Below are 23,228 nucleotides of genomic sequence, written 5' to 3'. Positions count from 1 at the left end.
ACAATGCAAGGAAAATGGAGCTATTTGCAAAGCAGGAAGATAATGTCTAATTCCATGACACATCTTAGTCAACAAAATCTGCTGATACCTGTCTAATCTAAGAAAAAAAAATCTTTATCAAATAATAAGTAGCTTTTTTCAAGGTTTCCATTTAGATGCTAACTGACAAATTCCACATTCTCTGATCGAATAAAGATTGATTTTGTTTTCTGCCACTTGTGGATAGTAGCAGAATAAAATTCAAATGATCAAATGTTCATCTGACAGCAGGGCTTGCACCAACTTGTACTGAGATATGTGTATCGTAAAATTATGCAAATAACATTTGCTTCAATTTCTCCACTGACCTTAGATGACTTTTCCTGGCAATATGTCCCAGTGTTTCTCTTCATCAATGGTCTTCTTAGATTACTGGGATGAGGCAATACTGAGATAGTGCTTTGATGCTTTTCAGGCTTCAGATACTTTGGCTTTGAACACTTTGGCTCAAACCGATTCTTGCCGAAACAGCTATCATCTGTGTGTTGTAATAATTCATCAAGAGTTCTTAATCACTCATGGTGATATACAAATTTTCCAAAGTATTGACACCACTGATCAAAGTAAGGTATTTTTTAAGGGATCTTGCTTGCAGAAGATGCTTCTCACATATGTATTTGAAATAGTGCATTTCAGAACTATTGAGACCTGAAAATGTCGAAAAGATGACTCTTTAATTCCTTATACAACTGTACATTCTTTTATGAACTCTGATGAGAATCTGAGTATAGGGGAGTGTGATGCACTGCACTTACTTTCTTTTTTCAGAAAACTCATTCTTTGATTAACTTTCAAAGAAAAATGTACACACAGAAATATACACACACAGTGTGTATATGTATTTTTGCTACTGATATTGTAACAGTAATATTGCTCCAGCTGTATGTTACCTGCACTTCTTTGCATACCAACTGTTCCTATTAAAACACAGATAAAGGAGTAATATGTGCAGAGGGTTCTTACCTGCATTTCCCCTGTTGTTTCTACCCATGGTGTCAAAGTCAAAGACCGTGTTTTGAGGATCTTCTGCCAATCCATGTTCACACAGGAGAGCCTCTTCTGCAGTGACCTGGTTTTCCACTATGTCATCTCGCACATCATGCATCCATGCATTGAGGTAATCTGGTTGTTGGACGCCAGCAGCAGTCTCTTTTGAGGGTGAGAAATCTTCTTCAAACTGTCTTTCTTGAGATACTTTGTATACATTCACTCCACATTCAGTCCCATTCTGTTCCGGTTCATTGTACACATCTAGAGTGTTTTCTGTGGGAACTACACCTCTTCTGCTTGCACATGATTCAACTTCATTTCCAACAGTGGGATATCCATTCTTTGCCGTTTGTTCTCTAGTATGTGAAATTCTTCCTAGTATACGATCGTGACCACACTTGTGCGAAACAGGTAATGCTTGAAAAGGCTCTTCATTTTCAGCAGTTGCAGGATATCTTGTAACTCCATCTTGGTTGTCTGACCCTTGTAGTGAGCTGGTGATATTCTCAGCATCTCTCACTGTGCTAGCCACAGTAGCAACAGCAGTTATTTGACTATCTAAATGTGCTGATTCTTTATTTCTGGTCACAGCATGATCACAAGAAAATTCACTTGTAAAGGCTTGTGAAAGTTGTTGGTTTTCATTTCTTCCCAAGTTGTCAATGGAAGGGGTGATGGCAAAATCAGTATCAATTTCCTGTGATTCTTCATATGGAGATTTCCTGCTCAAAGAAATATCTAAAGTTTGCAGGAATGTTACCCTTGTGTTGGATTTCACTCTCTGTGCAAGCTCCACTTCACCTGGCACCATATCTTCCCTTCTGTTACCGCTATTACCTGTTTCACCTTGACAACTCGCTTTCATCTCTGGCACAGACTGCTCAGTCTCTGAAATATTCACGATGCTGAGATCTTCATCAAGGCCTGTACGGTCACTAAGAGAGGCCGCATGCATTGTGATCAAAGGACTGCCAATCTGCTGAGCTGCAATGTCAGGAACCACAGCATCCTTGTCCTGTGACAACATCTGCACAGATTTACACTCGCACCTGTTCCACGTTGGAAGTTGCAGTTTGTTGTCAGGTGTGGATATGCCACACTCACAGTTCTGGGTATCCTGGGAGAAGTCATAGGTGTCCACCGATGTAACAGAAGACAGTTGACTATCATCTTTCAGTGAAGGAATATTTGGTTTTCCTGGAGGGTGGTTAAACAGAGGTTCATCCAACATCTGTATCTCTGCTGCAACTCCTTCTTGATTATATCTTGGTGCATTTGAGCCATCTGCTTCATGAGCACTTCTGTCTGCAGAATTCCATCCTTGTGGGGGTCCACCATTCACTTTTCTGGCACAGTTGTCTTTTGTGGATTGCTGAATTTGGTAATCTACTTTCTGGGTAGGATGGATCATATTGCTGGAAAGTACACTACCATGTGCAGCACTTCCATTCTTCAAGTGGGCTTCATCATTACTGCAGGAAATCTCTCCTGTAGTGTATGCACCATTACTACTAGCCTCTGAAGGAAGCATTCTTGATTTGTCAAGGTGTGGTACTGCAGGCAGCTGGCCTTCATGAAGCCTGTTTGGATCATTCCCTGTGCTTGACATGGCAACACTAGAGGATTCAGAGTTGCACAAGCTCTGCACTTCCTTGTGACTATTCACATCTTGTGGGCTAGCATTGTTTGCGGGAGGGACCTGTATCACTGCGCTTTCATGAACACATTCAGTGTCATCTTGGAAACTGTCAACACAATCTCTTTCCAATATTTGACATGCCATCCTGTCATTCCATGTGGAGGTCAGCTTGTCTTCAAGCACTGACACATTGTCTGGTCTGATGTCTCCAACAGATCTTGGAGCTTGTTTGAAGTTGCTTTCCCCTGTTCTACTGCATACCTCAAGTTCTTTTACCTCCATTGTGCTATCGTCAATTTCACCAGCAGTTTCTTGAAGTCTCATCTCAGAAGTGCAGCATGTGTTTTTGTTTTTGCTCTCCTTGAAAATTTGTTTATTCTTTATGGCTGGATTATATTCAAACACTGCTTGAGGGACAATTACACTGCATGTAGCTGGCTGTGGCCCTTGTTCATGCAGTAAAGTTTCTGCATTTTGGTTATCATCCTCATTCTGCACGAGGTGAGCCACGGGCAATTTACTTCCTAACTGGCTGATGGCCTGATCCATTTCTTCCTTACTGTCCACATCTTGAAACGTGATGTTCCTTTCTGGAACATTTTCTTGTGCACTATTTCCACTCTGAACATTCATGCTCCTTTTGAACTCATCCCTTTTGCTTTGTGACTTCACTACGTGCCATCTATCTTCACCTGACTTTGTTTTCTGGCTATTCATGACACCTTCAGACAGCTGTCTACCTTCTTGCAAATCAGATCTTTCTTGTGCAGAGAGCGAGTCTTGCATCTCATAAGAGACACTATCCTTCAACGTTTTGCTAGCTAGCCTATCACTTTTCTGAGTTGAATGTGTACTGCCTCCTTTATCTGATCCATTCTCTGTTCCTACGCTTAGCCTGGGATTGCAAACACCACTACATCCAAGAGGTACTTTACCATCTTCTAGAGATTTCACAGCATTTGAGCCATCAAACATCTCCCCTGTCTCATCTTGTTCATTCATATCTGACTCTATGGAATCTAAGATACCTCCATGGTCTGATGACATATGAGCTACACAGTCAGAACTATGTCTGTCCTCTATCTCTGAAGAGCCTTGCCTGTCTACTTCTGCAGTATTCTCTATTGCTTTAACATCATCAACATCTCCATCCTCCAACTGAATGGAAGATGTTCTGCCTGAATCTAGCCTTGTCTCATATCCATGTGGCTCTTTTCCTGTCACGCCTAATGACACATAAATAAATAATAAGGCGGGATTATTTGCCTAAGAATTCAATGACACCTGGGCACAAGGAAGATGACATTTGAAATATACTCATGATTCTAAAATTGCACAAGGAAAATTAAAACATCTTGTTAACCCATTGAAGACAAGTCCCGAGTATACTTGGGCAGGTGTCTATGGGAAATGCATGTTGTAGCAAAAAAGCCTGTCCTCAATGGGTTAAGCTTGGCACATGCACATGAGAAGTCAAGACAAGTCAACCACTGAAGATGCTATTTTGACTCAGCAAACCTAATGTCTAACTGATTTCTTCTTAAAGTCTGGTCACATTCTACCAGCATGATAAGTTGATAAAAATTATACCTGGCAGTTTCTAAGTAATTCTTACCTGTCGACTGATGGGTGTTCAGTCCAGTCCTCATGCTGAAACTGTATTTTCTGGTCACCAGTGATGGATTGGCAGGTGATGCAACATTTGACAGATGTGCTTGCTCACTACCTTTGTTTCTGCAGGGCTCTGAGTCCTTTTGAATAGAGAAATTACATGGCTCAGCTAGAGAGTTGGTAGCAAATGTTTCATTATCAGCTTTGCCACTTTGCAAGTTGCCCCCCAAAGTTTTCCCTTGCGGAGCATGTTCCCCTTCCATTAACGTCTCTGGTTTAGAGCAGGTCCTGTCACTCCTATACAAGTTTGTAAACTTTTCTCCTCTAACAGAAGAAAACATAGACCCATCATCGACACCAGGCATATTTTGCTGTTCCATCTCAGAACTTGAACAGTGCAATGAGTTACTGATGAACACATCCGCTTTGGTTGTAGCATCCTTCCCTAAAGCTGCTGTTTGCTTCAGTGGTGGCTGAAATGGCCTTTTCCCCTTGCCAAGCAGAGCTAGAATCTGGGACGCACTTCTCTTGCCTTTAGGTGCAGAAAAGGCACTTACATGACAGCTGGCAGTAGCAGTGTCTTCTACAACACCAGCAGAGCTTGTTGAATAACTGGGATGATCTGGTAGGTGCGAGGTTTGAGGATTCTCATGCTCTGAAAAGTCTGCAGTTGCATCCAAAATAGTGCTGGGTTTATGGGAATTCATGGTGTCGTCATCAACATGAGCCACAGTTTCACTGGTCGTTCTAAAATGTTTGGGAACTTGCCTTGCATCACTGGGTAGGTAGTCTCGACTTGCTCCTGACATGGTTGCAGGAACTGCTCCAGGACTGTGAGGAAAAGAAGTCTCCATGCCTGAACTTTGATTCACTTGCATGCTACCATCACTACAATGCAAAGCACTTGTCTGTAAATGCATTGATGCAGGTACACCTACTGATGTATGACCAGTATGTGATCTATGCACGCTCGAAGGGTTTGCATCTCCTGACCCTGGAGAATCTTTTTGCCGAACATGATTGCTGAAGAGGGATGATATCTGCCTGGGACTACTGCAGTTGCTGAGTGTGCCATGGGTCGCTCTGATGCTGTTACAAGATGAGTCATCCCTCTCCGGGCTGGCTTTCTTTGCAATCTGCCTTGGGGGAACAAACCCCTGCATTAAAGAAACAGAAAAAGGAAATGGGTTTGTGATACATTGTAAAGTATTCTTCAGCACAACATGACAGTATAATTACAATCATACAGGAAACAACAGAAACAAATCAAGTAATGTTTGATATCATCATTCAAAGATAATTTTTGTCATTTTCATCACAATGAATGGAAAATTAGCATAAAAGTTCCAATATCACATCCAAATGTTGAAGTTACCTGTGACAGTTTCAGAGCCTTGCATTCAGACACCTTTTTTTTATTTTTTTATAGGCAATGAGGTAAAGCAAATATTTACAGCAATTCATATACAGTAAGTGAAATCCAATTTGAATGAATGACAAATCAGCAATCACAAACCATGTGAGCAAAGAGTACCATATTGAGGACTTGAGAAAGTACTCAGACTGTAGCAAAAGTGTGTGCAAATAGTGTACCGGTACCAGGAAGATCTGTGCACTCACCTGAATCAAGCATATAATGTATTCCCAACAAAATAAATAAGGAAAGAGATGCATACCATTTCTCTGATATTTACATCAGCCCATCAATTTGCATCAGAGAGAGATGTCAGAATACCAGACATCAAAACACAAAGCTAAATGTTGGCTTTACATGAAATGATATGACAGAGCTCTTGTAAGCTAGACGTCATTGTATTTTGCAGTGCAAATTACCTGAATGTTACACCTGCAAGAAAAGATGATAAGGAAGGTATGGCTGGAATGGAAACACATACCGTTCTCTTTCTTTTCATGGGATGTCTCCTGATGACTTGGGCAGGGGCAGAATTTTGAAGACTGTTTTCTTTCTTCTGCTGAACATTCCCAGCTTCATCAGCAGTCCCAGTAGGCAAGGCATCATCCTTCTTGACTTCTTCAATTGTGATGAGATACTTTTCACTTTCAAGTTCTTCGCCAACATTTGCCTACACAAACACACACATAAAGAATGAGAGAGAAAAAAAGTACAATGGAGTAGACACATATTCTAAGTACAGTTTAAGAAGCAGTTATGCTTAAATAGTGCGTATTCTAGTCTGTGACTCTGAGAGTACATGTACAGTGTATCTTGCTAATAAAGAGGAAATAAATGAAATGGAAGTATTGAATGATGGTGAAGACAATGCTAATTAGACATTTTAGAAAAGGAGAAAATAAATGCATTTCTTTGCTATAGTTACCTGGTCTGGTTTAATGTGAACTTGATCAAGACGCTTGTTGCCTTCTCCATAGAGGACTGCCTTTGAGCCCTGATCACTGACCTTGAGAACTCCATCTTGCCATACCTTAGCCTTCTTCCTCTTTTGATGTGTGTACAAAACCTGAAAAGATGAAAATTGACAGGTTTCACGGCAGAGTGAAAACATACTGGTACTTTTAATGTACAGTGGGTAAAACACATTCGTACAAATAATATGAACATGGAAACCAAAAATATATAATTCATTCCTCTAAATGCATGACTCTACCACGTGTATAAATGCACTGAAATATGCTGATACCCATGTTGGCTGTGACAATTTGATTCCTAAATCAGGGACAAATTCTGATCTTTTCTGCATCCTGTATGCTGCAGTGAAGAACACTAACCGTTACACAAAATGACAATCACCACCTGAATGGTCACTTCAGTTGTACTTGTATTCTATAGTATTATCAAATTGCAATACCAATTACATCATTATCAATTACATCAACTTACAAGAAATTCCCTTGCAGCCATTGTATCTTCTGTAGCTAATCATATCCATCCACTTTGCAAGTGAGTCAACGTTGTGCTTATTGAGTGGTTCCGGTACAGCAAATGGACTGCAGCTGCTGTGACATGACTCTGCTGGCTGGCTGGTATGGTAACACAGTGTCACAGGTCTTATCTGAAAAAAGAAAGAAAGAAAAATAGACAAGTGTTCTATTTGTTGAAATTGATGAACATTGTGAGAACCAAAGCAAATTAATCATTAAAAAAGTTGTAGAAATCAATTTATACTATTAAACTAGTATAATTTTTCAGGTTGTAAAATCAAGCAGTCATGCACTTGAACTGAGATGATATTTGTAGTCATCCTAAATTAATTTAGGATGACTACAAATATCATCAGCTTAGACATATATGACTTATGACAATCATCTCAGTTCAAAATAGACAAGTGTTCTATTTGTTGAAATTGATGAACATTGTGAGAACCAAAGCAAATTAATCATTAAAAAAGTTGTAGAAATCAATTTATACTATTAAACTAGTATAATTTTTCAGGTTGTAAAATCAAGCAGTCATGCACTTGAACTGAGATGATATTTGTAGTCATCCTAAATTAATTTAGGATGACTACAAATTGCATCAGCTTAGACATATATGACTTATGACAATCATCTCAGTTCAAAATAGACAAGTGTTCTATTTGTTGAAATTGATGAACATTGTGAGAACCAAAGCAAATTAATCATTAAAAAAGTTGTAGAAATCAATTCATACTATTAAACTAGTATAATTTTTCAGGTTGTAAAATCAAGCAGTCATGCACTTGAACTGAGATGATATTTGTAGTCATCCTAAATTAATTTAGGATGACTACAAATATCATCAGCTTAGACATAATGACTTATGACAATCATCTCAGTTCAAGTGCATGACTGCTTGATTTTACAACCTGAAAAATTATACTAGTTTAATAGTATAAATTGATTTCTACAACTTTTTTAGGTTGCAATGCAATGGATATCTAACATAACGTTAATCTAGCACAGAACAGAAACTAGAAAGGGTGCGGAATATTTGGCATGAGGAATATTTTATCTATTGTGTGCTTGTTTGTTTGTGTGTGTGTGTGTGTGTGTGTGTGTGTGTGTGTGTGTGTGTGTGCCTATTCAAGGAGGTGTCTTTTGTAGAACTATTCCAGGAAGGAGTTTCACATTCAGTAATGGACCTGGGCCCCGTCTTATAAAGCCTTCAAATCAATCACAAGTCCCCAAATCAATCGCAACTTGCATTGCAGCTCTCAAAAAAACTTGTGATTGATTTCAATCACAAGTCTTTATAAGACAGGCCCCTGGCCGTTCACAAAAATGTAGCCGGCCGGAGCAGGAAAGGTGCACGAGAGCGCGCGAGCGGGCTATTGTCAATTGTCCCCGGCAGGCCGGCCGGGGCGGTGACGGTGACAAGTGGCCTACCACGGCCAAGTCTCAGCGGAACATGAGCTGAGTGCAAGTCTAACTTTACACTTCACAGGCCAGAAATGAAATGGTCAAACGCAAATGACTTCATACATAACACGTAAAAACAGACAAACTGCGGCTTCAGTTACCTGACTAGAAAATCAATCGCGGTCATCACAAGTGACGTGGAGATGAAAGCACATTTCCTTAATTTTGGATCACCCGCCTATTATTAGCTATACTTCTCCATATCAAATTCTTTGCATACGCACGTACGTACGGCACGTACGTACGAGCGCGTGCATGCCGTATGTAGCGATCAGGTAGCGATACGTTGTATGGTACCATACGCAAGGAAGTAAGCTCACTTGATATACCTTTCGATCATAAATAATCTCCACGCGATCGATACCTTGTGTACCAATCCACAATTTTGATCAGCTGACGATCAGCTGACGAAGACAGCTGAGTGATGATCAAAAAAGAGGTTGTTTTTCTTTTTTTTTTAAATCAGAATAAAGACTAGCGTAACATGAATTCATGTAACCGCCTTGTTGCCTATTTAATGGGTTTAAGTTCATGAGTTTCTTATTCAGCCTGAATATTATGTAAAAAGAGAGAAAAAAAAAACCCCAGTAGCGGTACTACAATGTACAATTTCACTTGTACTCCTATTCTTGGAAAAACTATTCACGTAATTTCCATATAGCTTTCCCTCGCCTACTGTAGGCCTATTTTCTTGTGAGGCTTACTTCATTGGCTTCTTAGCAGGGCATTGCCTCGGCCTCTCCGATACCCGCGGTCGGGATGCAAGATTTGGAACCTATAGCTAATACACTCCATACTGTCATGTATAATAGTTGAGTCTTATCCTATGACTAATCGAAAATTGCGGGTAATACAATCTCTTTCAAAATAAATACCAATCTACAGGGCGTATCAAAAAAAGTTACACTTTTGAAAAAAATTGTCTAAATTACATTTCAAAATATTGGGAAGGTTTTTTTTTCATATTCATGGATGCCCATAGTCTCATATCTGTCAAGTGCAATCAACAAAACAAATTTTTGTTCATGCTTGGCTGAACACTGACGCTCTTTGTCCAGAGTGTGAAAAATGACTTGCGCCAAATTGAAAGAAGATGGAAAATTCAGCCAGCAGTCCAAATAAGTGCTCCCATTCAAACAAATTGCTCTTTTGCTTAAAGCTTTGATTATGTCATGATAGTCTGAGATTTTTTTGTCAGCTTTATCGTAATTCTAATGATATCATTTCTAAATTAATTGGTGAGAATTAGAGTGTGTAATTACTTCAAGATCTTTAAAGCACAGTTTTCACAATACACGGACACATTTAATTGATTGATTCAATGAATGATTGATTGATTGCTTGCTTGCTTGATTGATTGAATGGTTGATTGATTGATTGATTGATTGATTGATTGATTGATTGCATTGATTGCATTGATTGAATGATCTGAGGATGCATTAATTTTGTACTTTTCTTCTTGACTGAGTGACTGGCATGTGGGTTCGATATGTCTGTGCATGATTTGTGATACCTGTGCTTAAAAGATCGAAGTTGTTAATCGCGACCTTCCATAACACAATGGAATCATTTAAAACGTTACAGAAAATCGCCAGAAAATTCCTAAACTATCATAACATAATCAAAACTGTGAGCAAAAGAGCAATTTGTTTGAATGAGAACACTTATTTTGGACTGCTGGATGAATTTTCCATCTTCTTTCAATTTGGCGCAAGTCATTTTTCACACTGTGGACAAAGAGCGTCAGTGTTCAGCCAAGCGTGAATAAAAATTTGTTTTGTTGATTGCACTTCATAGATGAGACTATTGGGCATCCATAAATATGAAGAAAAAAAAATCTTCCAAATATTTTGAAATGTAATTTAGACAATTTTTTTCAAAAGTGTAACTTTTTTTTTGATACGCCCTGTATTCCGTAAAAAGGCAAACAATTTTGGTTGAGCAATGTGATCGTGCAATGAAATTTGATGTTAAAATGACCATACAGAAACAGAAAAGAACTTTGATAGGCCTATTAGCGGTCTTCAAGGATTTTTGTTTTTGTTTTTTAAGTATTTAGTGTTAAGCACTCAAATCAGCTCACAGCTTTTCCTTTAGAGTTTGAAAGGGAAAGGGCTGACATTTTGGTTTTGTTTAAAACGGCCCAAATTATACCTAAACAAACTGTGCCATATAGAATCATATTCTTTCATATTCGGACCTATTGCTTTAAAAATGGTTTTGTTCCTTCGTTTGTTTACTTGTTTGCTCGGTGTTTTTTTTTTTCCGTTTTTTTTTTTCGTGAGTGTGTACATGTGTGAACGAAGTGTGTGTGTCGTGTTGTTTTTTGTGTGCTGTGTAGGTACATGTGTGTGTGTGTGTGTGTGTGTGTGTGTGTACAAAGGTGTGTTTGGTATAAATACAAGTTTTACATTACTTTGTTCGTTATATTGCTTATAGCAGGCGCTAATCAGGGGCGGATCCAGGAATTCCGTAAAGGGGAGGCACCTTTACAAAATTAAAGGGGGGGGGGGGCGCATGCGCCCCCATTCTTTCTTTGTATTTCTTTTGTTTTAACAAAAATAAAAAATGAAGAGGGGGCCCGCGCCCTAACATGCGCGCCCGATGCGCCCCTTTGGGTCCGCCACTGTTAGTGACTAGCATGAAATCAATAAAGATCAAAGAATTGAAGAAAAAAAATTGTTGCTGTGACTTTTGGGATGGATTATGATTGTTTTATAGTTGCTTGCAGGGCCGGCGCAGTGTTTTCAAAAGTGTGGGGGCCCACTTCCGGGTTTCATGAGCTAACAAGCAAAAAAAAAAAAGGTCCTCAGCTCATTCTCTCCCCTCCCATTTCCGGGTGTTATAAAAAAAAGTTCATCAGACAAAACACATAACCTTACCGCCGCCATACTTCAAGATCTCGATCTATTTCTTTTTTAGTGCCACTTACGTACTTCCGGGTTGAAAAAAGTGTGGGGGCCCAAAGTGATGACACCTTATGTATTCCTTTGTATGGTGCACAAAAAGTGTGGGGGCCCGAGCCCCCACGGCCCCCACGGCCCCCACGGCTGCGCCGGCCCTGGCTTGTAAGTCAACACTTAACTCTCTCTCTCTCTCTCTCTATCTATTTATCTCAAAAACAAAACACCATGGTATTATTCACCCCGTGAAATAAAAAGACTTGATCCTTCTTTCCATTGGCCTATTTAGCCCATTTGATTCAAATTGGTGCACATTGTGGGTATAATTATACCTTTCATTGGTCTATTTGCTTTTGAATGGAATGCAAGGAAGAGGAGGGGCGTCCTACAACCATTGAACGAACTGACTGCCAATCTCTCTTCTGTATAGTCTTCCTGTTGATGAAATCAATCTTATACCCCGACACTCGACCTATATGGGCAATGCAAATAAACATGCATGTTAATATACTATGTTGCTACTGCTACCCTGCATGATCATCACAATAAATGTGACCGAAAGAATATCTAGATTTGTGCCATAGGCCTATATTTCTGATATTTTCAATGCTTAGATACATCCGTTCGCAAAAAACCCAAAACAAACGAACAGAACAAAACAAAACAAAACAAAGAAAATCAAAACAAAACAAAATAGCTTCCATCGAAGCCAATGGTACTGTCGATGACATGGATTAGAACTGAAGAATTAACATTCTTAACACAAGACACTTGGATTCACTTTACCCTAAACTATAGCTAAACTATTGTTTCCATACAATGTCTTTGATAGTAATATTATCATACTTTCGTGATCAGACCTATACCAGGCAATTCGTAATTATCTTCACATGTTTTCAAGACCCATTCATCTTATCAGTTTTATATATATATATATATATATATATATATATATATATATATATAATAGGCTCAATAAATGCTATACCGGTTTGTTATATATTACACTTCAATGATTATAGTGTAATGCAAGTTTTAGAATGTAAGGCCTATTCAATTCAGCCCAATTAATGTAATCTAAAAACAAACAGGCAAATCATCAAAAACGCGGACTGAATAACGAAACTATGCTATGTTTACTCTGCTCAATATTCTCCCCTTTTTCTGAGTTATCTATTTATTATTATTATTATTATTATTATTATTATTATTATTATTATTGTTATTATTATTATTATTATTATTATTATCATTATCATTATTATTATTATTATTATTATTATTATTACTACTACTACTACTGCTACTACTACTACTATAATTATCATCATTAGTAGCAGCAGCCTAGTTACTCTTCAAGTACGGGTAGGGTAATTATCCCCTGAACAATTACCCCAGACCCTTCCCCTGACCCTAACCCTAATCCTAATCCTGAACCTACACAATCCCAACCCTAACCCAAACTCTAACCCTATAAAACCTAACCCTAATATTTACTCTAACCTTATCACTAATCAGGGTAATTGCCCTGATACATCGAATACATTTGGTATGTTGTCACATAATTACTTTATCAATAAAGACTGAAATAAAAAAAAAAATACATTTAGTAATTTTGCAACAATTTGATTGTATTACTTAGTATACATGTGTATTCTTTTCCTGTCGCGACACGACGCTCAAATGACTAGTTTTATTTCAGATGATTGTATCATGGAAAATATAAGCAAACATACAAATATTCAGATTTCTGCCATATATGGTGAAGAATGTATTCATCACTATAACGCTTTACAAAATGAATATAAAAGAAAGTTAAAAAGTGAATTTAGAATCTGTAGTTGTATGATAAGACAGTGACAAAGAGAAGTTTCTAAAGTTTCTAAATATAATTTCCTTGAACGTAGACTTACAAGTGAAAACGTGTGTACATAACAAAGGACTTTAATCACACTCTTTTGTAGCTGCGTGTTGTATTCGCGGAACTCTGATCGCTAGTAATCTAGAGCAGCAATTCTGCTTTGGAGGTATACCATTTGCTTGTATGCTTTCTATTTTGCAACTGAACGGGCATCTTATTTGGGCAAGCAGGAGAACGTTCCACCCGATTTGCCATCTGATCTTGAGAGACGAGACTGAGCAACTGAGCTGTACTGCAGTGGTGCCCTTTTCTTGGATTAGTGCGTGCCCTAGTCCGATAGCGTTCTTTTTCGTGTAGGCTCTTATGTTAAATACTTTGGCTTCGCTACGCTAGTTGAACGAACCGAGCGATACCGTTGTAAACGCTGCGTAGGTATCTGGCTGGCAACCGACGGATCCTTTGAGGCTTTTCTAGACGACTTCAGGAGGAGTTCAAGAGCACCATGAGCAAAAGGAAAGCGCCCGATAGCAACAACCCCAATCAGGAGTTTGTGGATTTTTTAGTCGGTTAGTAAATTATTCAATTAAAATTTTGATTTAATTTACAATAAATTGGTAAGGCCACCGGTCAGGACTTCATTTCAGTCTCAAAAAGCTTCAAAGACAAAGACAAAATGAAAATGGTAAAATTGCTCTAATTAGATCTATTGCCTGTATAGCCTGATACTACCTGTACTGTATAGAAGAACGAGATTAGTAAGTTTACAGACCACAGTGCAGGGTCTTTGTGAAGAAAAAAACAAACACCCAACCAAGTTATTAATCGGCAAAGTAGTGCACAGAAAATATTGTACTTCAGAGGACTTGAAGCACAAGTGAACAAATCATTTGTGTATATTAAATGTACATTATCTTGGCCCATATGGCATGGGCTTGGCATGCACCGTCGACCGTATTGCCATAGCCCATATATTTATAAATCGTCATTGATCTTGTTGATTAAGCCCATGCCCAAGAAAAATCAAAGTCCTGTGCTACCTGACATGACCCTCCTACGACCCATTATGGAATATGCCAGCGTAATATGGGGTCCCTACACACAGTGCAACATCAACAGGCTTGAAATGGTCCAACGCCGCTACACTCGCTTTGTGTTCCAAGAGTAACCAAGACTACCGACGAACAAGCAGTTTAACGGACATGATGGCTAAACTGGGATGGCCCACACTCCAAGAACGAAGAGCCCTAGCCAAAGTGTACATGATTTATTCCATCCTGAACTCACATACAGATATTCTACCTGACTTCCTACCTGCACATATAAATACCCGCCGGGGACACTCACAAACGCTGTACGGTATATTCCATATGCTCGCACTCTGACATACCAAAAAAGCTTCATACAAGCCAGATGCAACACGATTCTGGAACAGTCTACCTGATCAGCTCATAAGATGTACCTCCCCACTTACATTTAAGGAGGAGGTGCAAAATCTTCAGCTCCGTAGACAGTGAGAGTGTTTTTTAGCTGCACATTTTTTTTTTCTAGCACTGTACATAGCCCACATGAATTTTATCTGCCAGAGCACTGCCACTGTGAACTGCCTGCACTGCACACCCAACCAGTACGCTGATACACCTCATGGTGGACTGTATTATACTAGAAGAAGGAGAAGATTAAAGGAGTGTATAGTAAAGTACTTGTACGATGTAGTAGAGTGATCTATAAATATATTTTTACTTTTAATGATTGAATTAGGCGAAAGTCGCCTCTACATGATATGGTTTATTGGTATGATACATGTACTATGAACTACAGAAATGTTAAAATGGCATCATGAAATGAAGTTGCTGCATACTGGCACTATGAATGAGCATGGAATGATGGTGATATTTTGACAAAGAATGTGATACTATGCATTTAAATATTGCATTTAATTTGAAGCAAGGGAAGAAATCACTTATTTCATTTTGATTTTGTGTTCAAATAATATGACAGAACAATTTTCTGTATTGTGAGCGGAGTAGTAACATGATTTGCTTGACTTGTGACATCAGCAGTTGGAGCTTGTCGAAATAAAATGTGCTCTCTGCATAGTATATTTAATGTTTCAAAACTGTATTAATGTTTGACAACAACAATTTACAGTAATTTCATGTTTTTTTTCCCCATACCTGTCTATTCTAGAGCTTGCCAATTATGAGAAGAATGTGAATCGGGCAATGCACAAGCACAATGCCTATCGGAAGGCAGCAAGTGTTCTGGCAAAGTACCCTACAAGGATCAAGAGCGGAGATGAAGCCAAGAAGCTGGTAATGATGCCTTCCTTGATTTAGTGTGCTGGATGCTGTTTCATTCTCCGTCTTGTTTTTCCAGCTGGAAATATGTCATAGTCAAAAATGAAAAGTGTAATGATATGTTTATGTCGAAAGGAAAAAGAAACAAAACAAGGTTAAGGATGACAAGCAATTGATTTTTGTTTTCCATTCTTTTTCAGGATGGCATTGGGGAAAAGATAGCCAAGAAAATAGACGAGGTCATTGCCACTGGAAAGCTGGAGAAACTGGAGAAGATTCGCAAAGATGACAAGAGTGAAGCCATCAACATGCTGACGAGGGTCTCTGGAATAGGGTGAGGGGACGAATCGATGCCAGCGTGAGCCCAGATTCAGACCAAGTTAATGATTAAGAAACAGATTTCAGATTAAAGGAGACTGTATAATCAAGAAAGATGGGTTACTTGTTTGTTTATATGTTTCTAGCTAATCTAGGTATAAGAAATTAGTGGTTTTAATGACTTTACCAGGTAATTAATTTTATCTTTGAAAAGTACCTGTCTTTGTATGAGCTTTTGAAAGACATTTTGTTTTGTTGTACTTTGAAAATTTGAAATTCGAAGACCCATGGACTTCAATATCAGTCAGATTTCATTCATTATCAGAAGCCACTGATTAAAGATAGGTAATGGTCACTTGCATCTACAAATGTCATATTTTTCAACAGACCTGTTGCTGCCCGGAAGCTTGTAATGGAAGATGGCATTATGTCTATTGAAGGTATGTACTTATACATAGTTACGTGGAGTGAACACACGTAATTGTGAAAGCTGTTTGCAGCATTTATTCAAAGTTTTGCAACGTGCCAAATTTTCTGGAAATGTTTTGATCTGTCTTGATTCTTCAAATGCATCACGGGGGGACATTTCATGAAGCATTTTGTGTGACAAAGTTGTCGGACAAATTTGCTCTCAGCCAATTCTTTAGTCTGATTGGCTGATTTCTCTGAACTTGTCGGATATAATTGACTTGTCAAATATTTTATCCGACAAGTTCCTTCATGAAATGCCCCCCAGATGCAAGGATTTCAGTAGCTTGTAAAAGTTAGTCAGAACAATATCCGACCAAAACGCTTCATGAAATGCCCCCCCCATTAGGTTATCTGTTTTGTGTCTAGTGATCCCAGTAGTTGCTTTGTAGCTAGTGTTGAGGAAGGCACGCATGGCACAATTGACATCGTTTGGCAGGGCGTTTGTGAAGTTTGCCTTGTATAATAGATAAAGGCTTACCATCATAAACAGGTCTTTGAATCTGTGCAGTACAAATTGATCAAACTGGACCCCGTGGAAGACCAGCTTAGCATAGCTGAATATGGGCTATCCAGCCATCTTTTCAGATGGAAAAGGAACAAACAAATTCATTTGTGCTTGCTAGATAAAGGGAAAGATTGTAAGTGTTACTGCTTTAGAAGTAATGCTCTTGTGTTGTAATGATACCAAAAACACATCAAAGATATAATATTTGATATGAAGTACTACAAGCAAATAGAAACGTGTTCTATTAATGTGTGATGTCTCCACTTCTTTTTTTTTTCTCAGACCTCAGAAAGAATGCAGACAAGCTAAATCACCACCAGCAGATTGGACTGAGGTGAGGCACTGTAATAATTACCTTACTATATCATTATATGTTCTCTCACACAAGATACCACATCTCAAATGTGTAACATGTCAGTCTAGTAATACATAGCAGCATTGCCTTGCTCAAGAAGTAACCCATACAAAAGGCTTTACCTGTAACAGATGTGCATTGTCTACTGCCATGATACTATCATGTGAAATACAGAGGAAAAAAAATCATCTTTCCACATCCACAGTTTCTCAGTTGTATTAATATCTGATTTCATTAAAAAAAATCTTGCTCTGTGTGGCACTGCAGTTTGCAAATATTCCGAATTTGATAACTTCAACAAGTCAGTAAGGGTTTACGGGAGGTTAGTGCCATTTTAATGACTAGTGGTGATGTTTTGTGACAGTTGTCAGTCATTTAAATGCAGGAGGAAAGCAGTTATTTCATCAATCTTACACAGCCTGATGAAGATTTTACCCTAAATTTCTCCTCAGTGAGCACTTGACTATTTTCCAATCTGTCTCTTTCCAAAGCTGGCAAGGCCTAGCTACTCTCTTGAGTTGCAATTACATTGGAAAGCCTCATTTTCATTACATTTATGAGAAGTTCAGTGTTATAGTTACAGTGAGCGTGAGTTATTATGGCTGTCATGCACGTCTAACATGCAGTTCTTGGGATCCCGACCTGTTGGGAAGTGACTTGTCATTGTAAACTTCTAAAACTGCACTCCTCTGATATTCTTACAGTCTGCTAAGAAAGAGAACAAAAGAAAAGCATGATTGATTCACCAATTAAAGGGATAGTACAGTATTGGTGGAGATGAGAAATGGGCTTTTAACTTTTTGCGAGATACAAAGAAAACACTTATGAAATAGTACAGAGCATACCATTTTAAGAGGAATTCAAAGTTTATTTGATGAAAATCTGGTTTGGAATGACTGAAACATCCAAAAACAAAGTAAAACAAAGGGATCGCAATAAAGTGTGGGTCCCACACTTTATTAGATTTACTCTGGTTTGGATATCTCAGCCATTTCAAAACCAATTTTCATCAAATAAACATTGAATTCCTCATAGAATTACATGCTCTTTCATATTTCAAAAGAGGTTTCTCATTATCTCACCAAAAAATGTTAGAAACCTGAAATTGGGTCTCAACCAAAACTGTACGATCCCTTTAATACAGTATCTTGCCCACTTACTTAACCATTAGCTCTCTGAATATATAGCCACAGACTTCAGTTTTCCTATCCATCAAGTCATTTGCATTGAGTCTCTTTGTATTGATATCTAATACTATGTGAAGCTGGAAGTTGTGACGACAAGTGATAACATACAGTTTACTCCTTCATTTGCCGACATTTCACCCTCGACCATTCTTCCCTGCCCTTTCGACGCCAGACATTTTGAAGACTTTGAGAGGAGAATTCCCAGGGACGAGGTCACCAGGCTGGAAGTGATCATCAAACAGCTGATAGCGGATGAGGACGAAGACTACGTAGCCACGGTCTGTGGGAGCTATCGCCGTGGCGCAGCATCCAGCGGTGACATGGACATTCTCCTCACTCACCCCTCTTTCATTGCCAAAGATAAGAAAAAGGTCAGCTGGCTGCCTTCCTGGCGTTTCTCCAATTGACCCCATTGTGAAAAGTTAACGTTGATTTTGCTGAGAATTGATTGTATTGTTACGTTTGTTTGTTTCTTTAGAACCATCAGTTTCTATGTTTCGACTTAAATTTGAAAAATTTGCATGCATAGCTTTTTGTCTCATGTTGAACCGTAGTATTTCGATGGAATAATTTATTGAAGTGGTATTTTGCATCATTGGCCATGTAAAGATTGACACTTGGCCATGACTGAAGAGAGTACAATTGTAATCCAGTAAAGATATGGACCACAGAACTATGTGCTGTTGTGTATGTTAAAAATGCAGAAATTCATCTGCAATACATTGAGCCTTGCTTCATTCTCTGGTGTTGAATTGGTAAATTTGGTCTATGAAGGTGAAATTAAAATAGTCTTTTTTCAGTGCCACCAAACTGAGCTGAAATATTGTTTGTCTTTGCATGACAGCCAGAGCTACTGACGGCAGTGGTGAAGAAACTGGTGGATTCCAAGATTGTGACAGAGTCCATTTCTCAGGGAGACACAAAATTTATGGTGAGCATGATTTCCTGAGTAAAACTGTTTATTGGTCACTGAAAGTACAAATATATTCAGTATTACTATTAAACATAAGCATCTCTTTGGAGTTTTTAAAGAACTTTCTTGAATAGTGTGATGTCACTGAATCATCAGGAATTTGTTATACAGGGCATTCAATGACTGTAACATCACTTTTTTTTTTCTCTCTCTATATCTTTGGAGAGTGCTTCCCCTTTATTGTGTCAGGCAGGCTTCAATGTATATCAAGTTGTTGTTATTGGGACGTTAAAAGCATATGGATGCGAAAATCAGCTGAAAGCGCATAACAATCAAAACCAATGCAGCTTCCTAATGAAGTTTAGAGTGTCATCCCAAACAGACTATTTCTGTGGTGACAATGTTTCATTTTTCCAAATTTCATGTTAACATACATGAACGATTGTGAGAGTATGACATCATCAATGTGCTCATTTTAATATTCATAAGGACTGGTCCAGAAATGTTATCAAAAAAAAAATAAAGGGAAATTTCAATACATCATACTGTATCTTCCTTATTTCTTATATGATATTTGTCATTTCTGTATCATTCTGTTTGGAATATTTTTCTCTTTCTTTTGAAGTTTATTTATTTTTGGGGTGGATTTCTTCTTTAAGTCTTTTCAAACAATGATTTCCTGTCTAGGGGGTCATCCGTCTGCCCGAGAAGGAAGCCAAGGAAGGCGAGGAGTGCCACTTCCGGCGTCTCGACATCCGCCTCATCCCCCACGACCAGTACCACTGCGGCACCCTATACTTCACTGGCAGCGACATGTTCAACAAGAACATGAGGGCGAAGGCCCTGGAGGAAGGGTTCACCCTCAACGAGTACACCATCCGCCCCATGGGCAGCACAGGTGCGTTGGCAGAAAGGCACAAAATTGAGAAAGAGAGACAGATGTCCTGAGAATGGTAGTATTCTCAAGTCTCACTAATAGTAACCACGGAGATTACAACTGAGCATACTTATACATATTACAAAGGTCTTTTTACTGTAACATAAGGGGAATCCATGCAACAGCTACAACAAAATAGAAAGTTTCTATAGTAAATGGAGAATAAAATTCAGAGAAAATCTGTGTAATAATAAACTGAGCATGTGAAACACTGCTGATATTTTAATAGCTAATGTTTTAATGAAATGAAGTTGCAGTTCAGACACCAGTTGTTACTATCATTATTTCTACTTGGTACTTTTCATTTTTTTTTTTTTTCTGTTACACGTGCACTCTTACAGTAACAGTATATAATTGTGATACATATTCTTGAACAGTGAGATTTAGCCCTAATCAGGCTGGGCTTTTTTGGCTATGCTATATCTGGGGGGGGATTCCGCCCCCCTTCAGATCTCGCCTATTGAACGCGCGATCGTGCCGAAAATCGGCACACGCGACGCCCGCGACGTATTCTATCAAAAAGTATGGTTGCTTTCTCCGAAAAATTGTTCTTATATTTTATATTAATTATTAATTGTAATTTATGCATAAAATCAGTTTTGGGCTCTGAATCACTTATTAATGCTCCAATTAAGCTAATTTCTTTTTTAAAATGTTTCTTGTATCATTCTCCTGAGACATAGGATAAAAAAAATCTGTATCGAAATTAATTTATGTATTTTATTGATTTTTGAATTTCTTATGTATTTCTTTGTTTTTCGACCTTTTGTTTTTGTTTGTTTTTTGGCCAAAATTTGTCACAGACATTTTTCGAAGCATCATTATGCTAAAATGAATTAATTTCGGCCATTCCAAGTCAAGATATGAATTTTTATGTGATTTAATCGAAAAAACACAATTTGCATTGGATTTGCACACAAAATCACGTTTTGGAGCAATTGTGGGGTTGACAAATTTTTTTCGAACAGGCGTCGCGTCAAAATGGTACGCCCGGGCGCAACGATTTTGGTCTCAAAAGTTGCGCGATACTTGAAAGAAAAAGGTCATGAAACATCGCGGCGGGAGCTTATCGCGTTGCAAAGATATTGCGCGAAACGTCGAGGGGGGGCGGATTCAGCCCCCCCCCCCTAGCCTGATTAGGGTTAGATGCAGAATTCAAAACATAAAAGAGCAGGGGGAGTGATAACAGAATGTCTTTGCCAATATGAACGAACAAGTTGATTTCAACAACACACACAGAACCTATGCAACTGATTGACAATCAGTCAATGTAGAGAAATTTGTCAATCAGTTGCATAAAAACCTCTCGTCGGAAGACTTTCATTAGTTTGAATACACAGAACCTATTCTGACTTGCACTACAATTGAAAAGTTGATTCACCTAGAGAGAATGATATGAAGAAAAGAATGAATGCCACTAAATCCATTCATGTGTCTGTTTCATCTATCCAGGAATTCCTGGAGAGCCACTGCCAGTCACATCTGAGGAGGACCTCTTTGACTACGTCGGGATGAAGTACAAAGCCCCCTCGGAGAGGAATATGTGAGCTGATTCATGTCGCGTTGTGATGCCAAATCTGTCCATGACAAGTGGCTGTACCTTGTTCCAACTCACAGTTCGACTGATATCTCACAGAGCGTATGGGATGCAGCTTTATAGCGTCAAATAAACTCCAAAGAGCGTGCACAAGACAGTCTTTTTAGAGATTGCCGACTGGTACAGATTCAGTTGGAAAATTCACTTTTTAAGGTTCCATAATCGACTGTCACTGTGCATTTTAATGTGTCTGCAACCATGATATCGTTATGAAGTGGTTATGGGAAATAGCAATTTCTATGGCCTCTCATCTCAAGCTTGAAATGATATAAGTCCAGTATACTGGTGAACAACCAGCACAGAAATCTACATTTAGAGTTGAGAAGAATTCTTGAGGAAAGGAAGAAGATGTAGTAGCTGGATTGATAAATGCCCAGGTATTTGGGGGTATGTCAGTATTTTAGTGAAATGTATTGTGGAGTAGTGATATGTTGCTGCGCTCATGAAAAAGAATAATGAATGAGAAATTGAAGATATGAAAACCAGAGGTTAATGAATGAAGGCTGTAGTCTTTCCTCTGGAACTACTACTTATTTAGATCTAGCCCACAATGGAATTGCAGATGCCTACTTGCTTTTTAAGTATTCTGACTCCAAATATGCTCTACTGGCATTCAATGAATTAATGTTGCAATTACACTCATGATTGATTTCATTGTATAACAACTCTTTTTTTTTTTGACGTCCATTCTCTTTACTGTATTTTAGTTGCAATTCTGTTAGTCAGTAGTTCAGTGATGCATTTGAGACTTTCTGTTCCCTTTTCCATATTTTGTGGCACCAAAACATTTTCACTAATACAGTGAAGTTGACAGGTAAATGCTGAAGCAAATATGGCATATATCTGTGATGAAGTGTAGTGTACATACTGAAATGACTGTTCTACCATGGCTAGTGATATACAAGGTCTGTATCAGCTTGTGCAAGTTGGTATTGTGGTGGTGTTGTGACTTCTTTCACATCCTGGCCCTGCGGGAAGATACATATTTGCAACAATTTATACTTGCATTGCTTACTAAAGCTACCATAGCAGCTATCACACATGCTCACCATTTGTTAGCTGTTGCCGCAGTGGTTGCAATTACTGTAATTCATGTATACGTAAATTTTTGAGTGAAACGGGACTGCGAGGTACATGTCCACTTAAATATTTATCTATGGTACTGATGAATTGAGTGTGATAAAAGGAAATCTAAAACCTCTACCCCATAGAGTGCTAGAAGCATTTTTTTTAAACGCAGTTTTGT

The 23,228-nt window shown here is 38.5% G+C and overlaps 2 protein-coding genes across 2 annotated transcripts in view; one reads left to right on the top strand and one right to left on the bottom strand.

The window, feature by feature from the left end:
• The window catches only part of LOC139727471 (uncharacterized), a 30,353-nt gene extending 21,548 nt beyond the window's left edge, over window positions 1-8,805 (bottom strand). The window contains exons 1-9 of the mRNA XM_071638444.1: window positions 8,740-8,805; window positions 7,140-7,311; window positions 6,619-6,759; window positions 6,175-6,363; window positions 4,284-5,436; window positions 3,604-3,894; window positions 1,867-2,736; window positions 1,003-1,161; window positions 348-517 (exon numbers count right to left, since the gene is read on the bottom strand). Of these exons, the coding sequence (XP_071494545.1) occupies window positions 348-517; window positions 1,003-1,161; window positions 1,867-2,736; window positions 3,604-3,894; window positions 4,284-5,436; window positions 6,175-6,363; window positions 6,619-6,759; window positions 7,140-7,160 (2,994 nt within the window). The 5' untranslated portion in view covers window positions 7,161-7,311; window positions 8,740-8,805. The remainder of the gene's footprint in view (window positions 1-347; window positions 518-1,002; window positions 1,162-1,866; window positions 2,737-3,603; window positions 3,895-4,283; window positions 5,437-6,174; window positions 6,364-6,618; window positions 6,760-7,139; window positions 7,312-8,739) is intronic.
• A 4,710-nt stretch (window positions 8,806-13,515) lies between these two features.
• Window positions 13,516-22,861, top strand: LOC139727449 (DNA polymerase beta-like). The gene is made up of 9 exons (XM_071638403.1): window positions 13,516-13,968; window positions 15,590-15,714; window positions 15,900-16,033; window positions 16,405-16,457; window positions 17,276-17,327; window positions 18,708-18,906; window positions 19,380-19,466; window positions 20,136-20,346; window positions 21,838-22,861. The coding sequence occupies exons 1-9, from the start codon at window positions 13,905-13,907 to the stop codon at window positions 21,930-21,932; spliced, it is 1,020 nt and encodes a 339-aa protein (XP_071494504.1). The 5' UTR covers window positions 13,516-13,904; the 3' UTR covers window positions 21,933-22,861.
• Window positions 22,862-23,228: the final 367 nt, after the last annotated feature.

This window comes from Diadema antillarum, unplaced genomic scaffold, assembly GCF_040938485.1.
Source record: "Diadema antillarum isolate AM-2024a unplaced genomic scaffold, OU_Dant_1.0 seq00000131_RagTag, whole genome shotgun sequence".
NCBI classification, from domain to species: Eukaryota; Metazoa; Echinodermata; class Echinoidea; order Diadematoida; family Diadematidae; genus Diadema; species Diadema antillarum.
This window is presented reverse-complemented; position numbering and strand designations above follow the sequence as displayed.

What these genes read in the sequence shown, in the direction of transcription:
- LOC139727449 (XM_071638403.1), top strand. Translation starts at nt 13,905, where the DNA reads ATGAGCAAAAGGAAAGCGCCCGATAGCAACAACCCCAATCAGGAGTTT. An exon ending in GAGATGAAGCCAAGAAGCTG is followed by an intron (nt 15,715 to 15,899) that starts GTAATGATGCCT and finishes ATTCTTTTTCAG; the next exon opens with GATGGCATTGGGGAAAAGAT. An exon ending in CCGCCCCATGGGCAGCACAG is followed by an intron (nt 20,347 to 21,837) that starts GTGCGTTGGCAG and finishes TCATCTATCCAG; the next exon opens with GAATTCCTGGAGAGCCACTG.